This window comes from Alligator sinensis, unplaced genomic scaffold, assembly GCF_000455745.1.
Source record: "Alligator sinensis unplaced genomic scaffold, ASM45574v1 scaffold264_1, whole genome shotgun sequence".
In the NCBI taxonomy this organism is placed as follows: Eukaryota; Metazoa; Chordata; order Crocodylia; family Alligatoridae; genus Alligator; species Alligator sinensis.
The window spans coordinates 2421156-2432232 of record NW_005841831.1 but is presented as its reverse complement, the minus strand read 5'-3'; the positions used below and the strand labels follow the sequence as shown (position 1 = coordinate 2432232).

The 11077-nt window shown below is 48.9% G+C and overlaps 1 protein-coding gene across 2 annotated transcripts in view; it reads left to right on the top strand.

Moving 5' to 3' along the window:
* Window positions 1-11077, top strand: part of LOC102382021 (ATP-binding cassette sub-family G member 2-like) — a 30250-nt gene that overhangs the window by 4860 nt on the left and 14313 nt on the right. For both annotated transcript variants that reach the window (XM_006014789.3, XM_006014790.3), the window contains exons 5-7: window positions 2746-2898; window positions 3901-4058; window positions 5921-6072. In XM_006014789.3, the coding sequence (XP_006014851.1) occupies window positions 2746-2898; window positions 3901-4058; window positions 5921-6072 (463 nt within the window). The remainder of the gene's footprint in view (window positions 1-2745; window positions 2899-3900; window positions 4059-5920; window positions 6073-11077) is intronic.

Below are 11077 nucleotides of genomic sequence, written 5' to 3'. Positions count from 1 at the left end.
GACTTTTTTTTAAGGAACAGCACTTTGTAGACAAGAAGGCACAGCTGAATCCTGGAAAGAGATCTGCATGGTGGACTTCAGTGAAGACCTTAGAATTCAGCTGGGAGACTGCTGGCAGTGGGAAAGAGAGCCATTCTGGATGACTTGGCAACCAGAGACAGCTGAGTCTGAAAGCCATCCAAGTATGCTATTTAAACCAGAGGCTGACTACTAGGGCTGTGCAAAGCTTCAGGTGGTGATTCAATTTGGAAGAGATTCAGCCCAATTTGGTGGTCGAATCTCTGAATCGAATCAGGGGACCAATTTAAAGATCCGAATCGATTCAAAGCTCTCTGAATCTTCAGCAAAGATTTGGAGAGCTTTGATTCGGGCAGTCCCCAATGGCTGCAGCAGGGAGCTGCAGCCACTCTGAGCTCGTAAGTACTAGGGGAGGGGGCAGGGGACCGTGGGGGGACCCCTGCCAGCCCCCCCATGGCTGCCCCACCTGCCCCAGTTCCAGGTGCTTTAAAAAAAAGCCCTGGTCCTCAGTGGGTGCTGCTGGGCGGGGTCACACTGCATGGGGAGCTCTGCATGAGTCCCATCAACTTCCCCCAGCCCCCCCACAGCTGACCCGCCTGCTGGAGCTCTTGCCCTTTAAGGAGAAAGAAGAAAAAAAAAAAAAAAGCATAGAAAAGCCCTGAGACACACTGCTCCTGGTGCGGCCTTGGGGCTTCAGGGGCTCCTGCAGAGCCCCCCACGTGGCACAGGGATCACCCCTGTCCTAAGCAGCAGTGTGTCCTGGGGTTTCTTCAGGTTTTTTTTTTCTTAAAGGGCTGGAGCTGGCCCGGGCGGGGCACCCATGCAGTGACTGGGGGAGTGGGGAGAGGTTCAGGGGCTCTGCACGCAATGGGGGGCAGCAGGGGTTGCCCCCTGCCCAGCAGCACCTGCTGAGCCAGGGCTTTTTTCCCCCACCAAGTGCTGGGAGCTGGGCTGGGCGGGGCAGCCATTGCTGGCCTGGGAGGGGGCAGTGGATGGGTTTGGCCTGGCTGATTTGGAGATTCAGCTGCTGCTGAATCTCCGAATCATATTCAGCTGAATCAAATCAGGACAGTGATTCAAATCCTCAAATCGAATCACTGTCATCCGAATCCGAAGCAGATACTAGCTGCTTTGCACAGGCCTACTGACTACACAGTCTATGAAAGTCCTCAGCCAGAGGCTTGATTGTAGGTTATATATGATCAAATCTGTGTTGAATCTCAGCCTACTGGGCCAGTGGTCCTGAAATTCCCCAAAGGCTCCCGTAAACTGTGGTTTTCCTGTAAGAGTTCCCAGTTTGGGAATCCTTGCTCTCAAGTTTCTAAAAATAAAGCAGTCAAGAGTAACTTCTGAATGACTTACCGGTGGGCCAAAAATTGAGGTATGCCCCGCCCCCTTTTTTGTTTATAAAGGGATAAAGATGGTCTTACAGGTGACCATGTTTTAGACCTCTTTTCCTGCCTTAGAAACATTAGATATTTGTATGTGTATATTTTACATACGCATGCATAGGGACACTCAAAAGGGTCAGATGATTAACTGGTATAAATCCATAGACCTCTGCAGAGTTGCAGAAACTTATGATCTAGTTTACAGTCTTTTGAAATAGTGATATCCATCCCAAAAAGCTGCACAGAGATTAGCAAATGTGACAGGTTGCCATCCAACTAATTTTGCAGCATTGTATTGGAGCTTTGCCCTTTGAGAGCCCGTGGCATGATGTTTTCAGACCATGTGTTACAAAATCTGGTTGGATAAAAAGTTAAGGACAATCCTGCCCCTATTGCTTTGGTTCTCTGTGGGATGGGTACTAGCTGTGAGTTGGAGGGGACTCTTGGCTCTCTGCTTTGCTCTACAGAAGTCAGTGGGAGTTAAACGTATGCAGCAGGAGCCAGCTTGCAATGGGGGATTCAGCTAATATAAGCTAATGACTTTTTAATGGCTCCTCTTCAAGAGATGGATGCTGAGAACTTGCAGCTCTCCTTAACTTGTTGAACTGCTGGGCTCTCAGCCCCTCCAGTGACCTAAATGACAAGTGACCTGCCAATGCAAAGCTGTATCACCTGCATTGCAAGTACTAGTCTTGAAACAGCTGAAGGACTTGGTTGGGTCTATTGAAATCCAATGCAAAGGTGCTCAAAGCCCCTGGCTTGTGGAGCCATCACATCTGGACTGCAGGGCTCCACATGGATTGGGAAATTTGGTGGCAGGGGAGTAATAGCAGTTAATACTGCCACCTCTCTCCTGCTGCCAGATTCCCAAGCCCCACGTAGCTGGGTCAGGGCTGGGCCTTGCCCCCTTCCTCCCATGTCATGGATGGAGCTAGGATGCTCCACTGCCCCCCTCCACATAGCTGAATTTGGTCCCGCCACACCCACCCTGGCCAGATCCAGCACACAGGTGAACTGGGCACCACCCATCTAGCCTGCAAGGCAAAAAGGTTGAGCACCACTGGTTTAATGGGTAAAGCCTGGAATGGGAGCCCAGAGACATGGGTTCTAGTTACTGACCTGCTATGCAACCTTGGCAGGTTAATTCCCTGCCTCAGTGTAACCCTTCATGTGCCTTGTTTATTTAGCCTGCAAGGTCTTTGAGCCAGGGACTAGTCCTCATGATGGGTGCCCAACCTTGATCCCAGCTTGAAGTCACTGGGCGCTATGGACATTCAAATAAGAAAAATAAGACCCATCTTCAAGCTCTTCAGTTGCAAATTCCTATCATTTTCAGGATGATGTTGTTATGGGCACAATGACAGTGAGGGAGAATCTGCTCTTCTCTGCAGCTCTGCGACTCCCCAGCACTATAAGCTTTAAAGAAAAGGAAGAGCGAGTTACACAGATTATCAGTGAGCTGGGGCTGAACAAAGTAGCTGATGTGAAGGTGAGTGCTTGAGAGGCCTGAGCTCCAGACCGAGCTGGAGAATCCAGAACCCAGACTCCTTGCCCGTGTATGGTTGATTGGCCCTATACCATAGTAGGAATGCAGGGTTTCTCTGATGAGCCTTTCTGAGTTCAGCAGCTAGAACCCTGCTCTGAGGTGCAGAGTTAATTGTGTTGATCTGCTTGGAAGCTGGTTCAGCTGCATCCTATTGGCACAAGCCCTGGAGTGTACAAGTTAGAGAACAGCTCTGGGGTTGAGGGAAGTGAAGAACGTATTGGGGGCTGAGGGAAACAGTTAAGTGATGGAGGTAGCAAAAGCTGAGGTTTATGTTTTGATCATAGGAAGGGGGAATGCATGGACCATGTCTACTGTGAATGTGCTGAGTAGAATAGGATGAGACTAACAGTGCACCAACTCGTAGGGCTTTTCCATTTGACCGATTGCTTCCTGGCTTTGTGCTACAGTTGAGCAAATTTGGGTCAAAGTCTGTGAGAGGGCAGAAAGGTCTAGGGATAGAAACCCCAGATGTGGGGCAATTGTCCCTCCTGTTCTATGCAAGTCTCTTAAACCTTGCTATCTCTATGAATATCCATGCCCTCTCAGGGGCAAAGCCATGGGACTTGCCTCCAAACCTGGCAGAGCCAGGAAGATCCTTGGAAGGTGAGAGCCTTCTGGGCAGTCTCTGTGCTTCCAAACTGGCTCTGGTACCTAGCAGCTCTATCCTTGATTCAGTATGAGGTGCTGGTGCTCAGCAGTCCTGAAAACCAGGCGTCCTTTGATCAGGAGAATCACTGTGGGCATTAAGATTTGAAAATCTGGTCCTTGTCTCCATCTGACTGCTGTGTCCACTGTGTCCATTGAGGGTGCTCTCCACCACACCCTGGTGGACAGAGTGTACCTGACATGGTCAGGTCCCTTGAAATTAATGGGGGGGTGGGGGACTGCAGATGTCTGCCAGGCTTAATGCACACAACGTAGCCAACTCAAGACTCTCTGCTGTAGGTAGGAACTGAACTAATCCGAGGCGTGTCAGGTGGGGAGCGGAAGAGAACCAACATCGGGATGGAACTCATTACGGAGCCACCAGTCCTTTTTCTGGATGAACCAACCACTGGCCTGGACTCCAGCACGGCCAACGCTGTACTCATCCTCTTAAAGAAGTAAGGGTTGGCTACACAGGAGTTGGCTGTGATTTTTGTTTCAGTTAATTCATGATAAAAGACAACACTCCTATGCACAACAAAAACCACCATTTATGTGGATTTAATGCTGGTAAAAGAGGCTGGCCTGACAGACCAGAGACTGACATCTTCTCTTTTCCTGGGGCTTGATCCAGAAACTTTTGAAGTCAGTGGGCTTTTTCATGGATGACTCTAAGCTCTGGTTCAAAGCCTTAAAGAATGGGGCAGCATGGACAACCACCGCAATAGCTTCTTGCTGCTACCAATGCCTCCCTGCTCTGCCTTGCAAAAGTCAGCTTGGTGGGTGGGTGTTGGATTTGGGAGTCCAGTTCTCAGGGGCTGATTATTTCTTGGTCATTCAGCTAAGCCTGCCATTAAGGACCTCCCTACTAGGGCTGTGCGAAGCTTTGGTCCCTGATTTGATTTCGCCTGATTCCATGGCCGAATCTCCAAATCCAAATCGAATCAGAGGACCCTTTAATCTCTCTAACTCAAATTGGAACCCTCCAAACCGATTCGGACATAGAGACAGCTTTAAATGTTTTTTCTACGTACCTCTAGGCAGCAGGGGCTCGTGAACACTTTGATATTGGGGCTCATGGAGCATCCCACAGAAGCATGGGAGCTCCCCAGTGCATTCAGCAGCAGACCCAGAAATGGACCAGAAGCATTTCCGGGTCTGCTGGGGAGCGTGCCGGGGGGCTCCCCCGTGACAGCCCGGCTCAGTGACTGGTGCCTCCTGGGTCCAGGGGAGGCACCTGGGGTCCCCCTACAGCTGATTGCCAAGCCATGAGGGTACTGGGGGGGGCAGCGGAAAGCATGCTCCCTGGCAGACCCAGAAGTGGACTAGAATTACTTCTGGCCTGCTTCCAGGTTCACCACTGAGCACATGGACGGCCCCCCCAGCACTCCTGTGGGAGACTTCATGTGCTCCAGCATCACCGTGATCACGAGCCGCGCTGGTACCTCGAGGTATGTAGAAAAAACTTTTAAAGCTGTGTCTATGTCCAAATCGCCGATTCTCTGAATCGGCATTGAATCTTCAGATTCGGATTTGGCCAAATCAAATCAGGGACAGCGATCCAAATCAACGAATGAAATCACTGTCCCTGATTCGGGCCGAATCCAAATAGAATATGGCCCATTTCACACATCCATACTCCCTACATTAGGTACATGAACCATGGCTGAGAGAGGATTTCATCCATAGGTTTTCCTCTTGTGGCTGAGGCTGCAGATAAACTGATTGGCTCTGACTATCCCATCCAGCTGTTTCCAGTAACCATTCCTGAGGCATTTCTCTTACTATTTGAGGTGGCTCTCTCCCTCCCTCTAATGTTTGCAGCCTACTGGCTAAGTGTTATAGGGAAAGCTTTATTCTGTTGTTCCCATTCTATCACTATTTGGTGGGAGAAAAGTCTTCACTGTATAGGGCCACCAGTGGGCATCAACTAACAGAAAAATATAATGAAACAACAGCCAGGAAACATAAAGGAAAGCAAGGTGATACTGGTTGGTTTGACCTCTGTAAAGAACAAAACTCAGTACAAGAACTAAGAAAAATCCACCTGAATGGCCAGATCCTCAGTTAACATAAGCCTATGTAATGCTGTTGATTCTAGTAGAACTACTCCGATTAGACTAGCTGAAGTCTTGATACCTTGTCTACTGGGGGATTTATTTACTCCAGAATTTTCTTTCTTAGCTCCTGTCAAGTTACAGCAGATTAGATTATTTGGTTGTTTGGCATGGGACCACCACAGCTCTTTGGGATTACTGAACTCTTCTTAAACATGACATAGGTATACATTTGAGGCCTGGAATATTTCCTTGCATTGCAGACTTTCAAGAAGAGGTCGAACCATCATTTTCTCTATCCACCAACCTCGTTACTCCATATTCAAGCTTTTTGACAGTCTGACACTGCTAGCATTAGGAAAGGTGCTGTATCACGGGCCAGCTCAGCAAGCACTGGAGTATTTTCGTTCTGTGGGTAAGTCTAACATGCAGGTGAATCCATGATCATCACTGTTGTATTTTAATTGTTTTGGCTCAGAATAGGGAAGAGATCAGTTAATAAGCTCATTTAAATTAATTCCTCTTCATGATACTTGCTGGTGATGGACTAACTCTAGCCCTGTTCAATTGAATTCTGTACTTTTCAGATACTAAGAGCAGCCATGTGCAGCTAGTCTAACTTTTATGTTATTTAAACAGAAAACAAGAAGGTAAAAAATTAATGTCTTGTATGACAGCACAGTGCATCTACAGGGATTGCCACATCCACTCTGCCTGACACAGTGATGGCAGACAGCACAATCTGAGACATTTAGATGTGCAGTCCACAGAAAGCAAGCTTCTAGCAGTTATGTAGCTGTGCACATCTCACATAGTATAATCTTGGTGTAGAGTGATTTGCAGACCACCTGAGATCTGTAGAGATGAATCCAGTGCTTCCCAGATCTGAAGTTAGCTGAGACAGATGGAGACAGAGAGGGCAGATCATATATGTATTTTTTTTAGATTAGAGATTGTGAGAAATACTGCAATTGCCTGTGAGCCATTTGGCAGGTAATGACAACAGGGTTTGCATGGTTTCTCTTGATTTATGGGGAGGAGTATGGAACAGACTCCTGGATTCTGTTTTCAGTGTTACCGCTGACCTGCTAGATGGTATCTTTGTACTCTGCTTTGCCACTTTTGCTGTCCTGTGTGCCCCTTGCAGTGGGTGGGGGAGGCGAGGGGAGGGGGAATCATTGATTCATAGATTGTAAGGAGTTGGAAGGGACTTCACAAGATCATTGGGTCCAGCCCCACTGCACTAGGCAGGAAAGATAACAGGGACCAGGTGACCCCAGCAATGGGGACGTCCAGTTTCCTCTTGAAGATGTCCAGGGTAGGTGATTGCACCACCTCTGGAGGGAACTTATTCCACAGTCTGGACACTGGGGATGGGAAGTCAGCCGGGCTGACTTCCCATCCCCAGTGCTAGATTGCACTGGGGGCGGGAGGAAGCCCAGCTGGGCTGCTATCCCATGCCACACACTACATCGCGCCAGGGGCGGGAGGCACGATGTAGTGCAGGGGATGGGGCAGCAACCCAGCTGGGCTGCCTCATCACCCCCTGCTGGATCTTGTGCTGGGAATGGGAAGTCAGCCCAGCTGTACTGACTTCCCATCCCCAGCCTGTTGTCGAAAAGTTTCGGCTTTCGAAATGTTTCAACCAGCCTGGTTTTGTTTCAAGGCTATTTCAACGGCCTTTGTTTCATTCCGATTTTGCTGTTTCAACCTTGAAATTGGTTGAAACTGCCAGTAAAATTTTGCACAGCCCTATTATCTAGTATGATTTTCCTTTTAGTCAAGTGAAATACTGAAACAAAATAACCATTCAGGAATTCAGTTTTGTCCTGAGTGTTGGCAACCAGCTGTCCTGAGTTGTGAAGCAATGGCCCCATGCTTCCATTTGTTTTCCTTCTGTTCCCTATATACCTAAAGGACTACTTATTGTCATTGATTTCTATTGCTAGTTTAAATTCAGTCACCACCTTAGCCTTTCTAATCTGCTCCCTACGAGTACAGACAGTTGTTGTATAGTCCTCTTTGGCGACTGTTCTGAAATTCCATTGTTTGTATGCAACTTTCTTCTTTTTCAAGAGGACCATGATATCCCTATTAAGCAAAGAGGGCTTTCCAGCCCTTCTGCTACCTTTCCTCCTCGTGGGAATGGACTTCCTATTAGGCCTGTGCAAAATATTGCCAACTGTTTCACTTTGATGCTGTTTCAACTTGTTTTGTGCTCAAAACAGCGAAATTGAAATGAAACTAAGAGCTTCGAAACAGCCTCAAAACAAAACGAGGGCAGTCGAAATATTTCGAGTTTCAAAGCTGAAGCTGAGCTTGCCTGCAGGGAAACAAAGTAAGGAGAGGGAGGGGGAAGAGTGGGAAAGGCCTGCTCTCATATTGACTGCATAACTGGCCAGTGACTAATCCTTCCCTGAGGACCATTCCAATCCCAGTGCTCTTGGGGAGGGATAGAAAAACAGCATAAAAAGCAGCATTGTCTGAACTGGGCCACTTTCTGCCTTGGGCCAGTTACTGAGCTGTCTTTCAGCAGCGTCAGACAACAAAGGCTATACCATTCATTTCCTACTTGCAAGTGGGATTTGCTTTCTATACCCTTTTATTTTATTATTATATTAATTGATTCCTTTCAATTTATTCCTCCCGCAAAATCCTTTTTGTTTTTATTAGTCTATTTTGATTCTTTTCAAATCTGTGCTTTCTCTCACAGTGTGCATTCCATTCACTGTGCAGGGAAGCACAGCACAATTATATTGAATATTATAATATAGAATTTATATAGGAACTCATATATATGTTTATATATTTTTATTATATTTATTACATACATACATGGATACAATTATCAGATAACATTACAGAAGAAGACAGATTTTCCAGCACACCAAGGCAAAGAAACACACCATGAAGCGTGCTGGAAAGGCAGCTGGCAAGCTTTCAGGGAGGGATGGAAGAGGGGGTAGAGGGAGAGCTGTAAGTCTCTTTTCCTCCCCCCCCTTCCTCAACTGAGACACAGGCTCTTTGCTACAACAAGCAGGCATGAGGCTTCCACTAGTTGTACAGGCAGCAAGGAGAGAGGAGCAGTGCCAGTACCGCTGCCTGTGCCTGAGTCTGCATCCCCTCCAAGAACACCAGCCATAACCCCCCACCCCCACACCACCATGACAACAAGCAGCAGCACCAGCGTAACAGTCTCGTCCACCCCCATTTCACTTCCTATGCTGAGCCTTCCAGTGCCAGAGGAAGAGTTGGAGCTGGATCTGGATGAGTGCCATAGCAAGGGAAATTCTGGGGAAGAAGGGAGAATCATCTGAGTTTGTGCTCCATACCTCTTAAGCTTCTCCTAGAACTAGGTCTCCTTCCCCAGAAGGTACTTCAGAGGAGGTTGAGATAGAGGGTGCGAAGGCAAGTGGCTCAGCTGAGTCCGCTCCTCCTGTTACCATGCTTCTGCCTCCTAAAGGGGGAGAAATTGCAACATGCACCCACACCCCAGAAGCGAGCAGGTAGTGTAGTCTGAGATCATTTTGAGCTGGCAGATGATCCCACATATGCTATCTGCCTGCACTGCTGAGCCAAAATCAGCCAGGGCAAGGGAACAGAACATATGAGAACCATGGGGATGCTGACGCATCATTGCAGGCACCACCCCCTTGCTCTTGCTCCTCCTAAGCCTGGCACCAGTGGGAGGATTCCCAAAAAGAAGTCCCCCTCTCACTCCAAAGCCCCCATCCCCACAAAGCAGAGGCAGACCACCCTGGAACAGTGGGGGAAAGGTGGACAGAAAGGGGGGCGCGTTGCAAAGGCAACTGAGATCCCCCAGAGTACTGGGGAGATTCTTGCTGTGAATGGCCAGCCCTTCTCCTAAGTTGAGTGTCCAGGGTTCAGGCAGTTCATGGTGCTTGTGGCCCCATCCTACCAAGTGCCCACATGTACCACCTTCAGCGGGACTATGGTGCCCTCCCTGTATGAGGTGTCACAACCCAAAGTTGTGATTTTTGTTTTTGTGTGTGCTTTGGCACCACTGAATTGTTTTCCCGCTAAATTACAGCTTCTTTGCACGGTGGAGTTTTCTGCTGCAGAAGAGAACCCCGGTGCAACGGAGTATTCCTGCCAAATTTGTAGCTTTCTTTGCATGGTGCATTTCTTTTGCATCTAAGAAATGCTTGGTGCAAAGAGTTCCCACCCTTTGTATTCTAATTTGAGCCCCATTATTGGCCGATTCTAATACATGCACATGTGGCGGCTAGCAATTGGCTTGCTAGCCATATAAAGAGCTTGGGTGGTTTCCGCCCAAGTTGGAGAGAGAGCAATTGGAGTTCAAGAGGGAGAGCGTGAAGATCTCTAAGTGCTGTGGATCCTTACGGACCCAACGCTTTTCTTAAAGGGAATAGAGGCCTGATAACCGAACCCGCGGAGCTTCAGCAACTCCGGGGAAAAGAACGAACAGCCTCTAGCCTCTCCCCGTCGCCGATAAATTCCTAGACGTATCCCTTCCTGTACGAGAAACTACCGAACCCACGGAGTTTCAGTAACTCCGGGGCAAAGAAACTACCAAACCCGCGGAGCTTCAACAACTCTGGGGCAAAGAATGAATTGTCGTAGTCCTCTAACGAGGATTTAAGCGGAGCTGAACCTGGAAACTGTCCAGCCTACACCACGACCATCTTTGGTGTAAGTAAACAATCCTTATATCAACCATTATGCGTCCGTGACTAATTCTAGCTCGCCACCGGTCCTCTCCGACCCCGCGTGCCCGGACTGCTGGCTACAGCCCGCGTGCGCAAAGACGGGTCCGCATATCGTTCCTGGCCCGCACATGGCGACATGGATGGGATCGGGAGGCGGCCTGCACATGAGGCATGCAGGGAGTACTTTAGGGAGGAGCTGTACAAGGCAGATCCGCAGGTGGCCTTGCTCTTCACCTCGGACATCTGGAGCAGCCGGGGTGGAGATCATGCCTACCTCTCCCTCACACGGCACTGGTGCGACCAATCAGGCTATCAGTGGACTCTCCTTCAAGCTGAGGTGATGGATGAGTCCCACACAGCAATGGAGATCATGGGGACCATGAACTGCTTAGTGCAGGGGTGGCCCATTGGGCAGGGCGAGCTCACCCGCGGGTTCAACCGTCACCAACAATAGGGCCAATATGGTCAAGGCGGTCCATGATGTCAACTTGGTTGGTATCTACTGTGTGGCACACAAGTTCCACCTCATTGTCAGGGACACCTTGGAGGGGGAGAGGGCTTCCAGTGATGGTGCCAGCACCACCAGCAAGCTCATTTCAAAATGCAGGAAGGTGGCAGGCTACTTCCACCGGAGCGTCAAGTGGGGCAAGATGCTACGGGACAAACGGGCAGAGCTGAGCATCCTGCAGCACAAAATCATGCAGGATGTGGACACTCGGTGGAACTCCA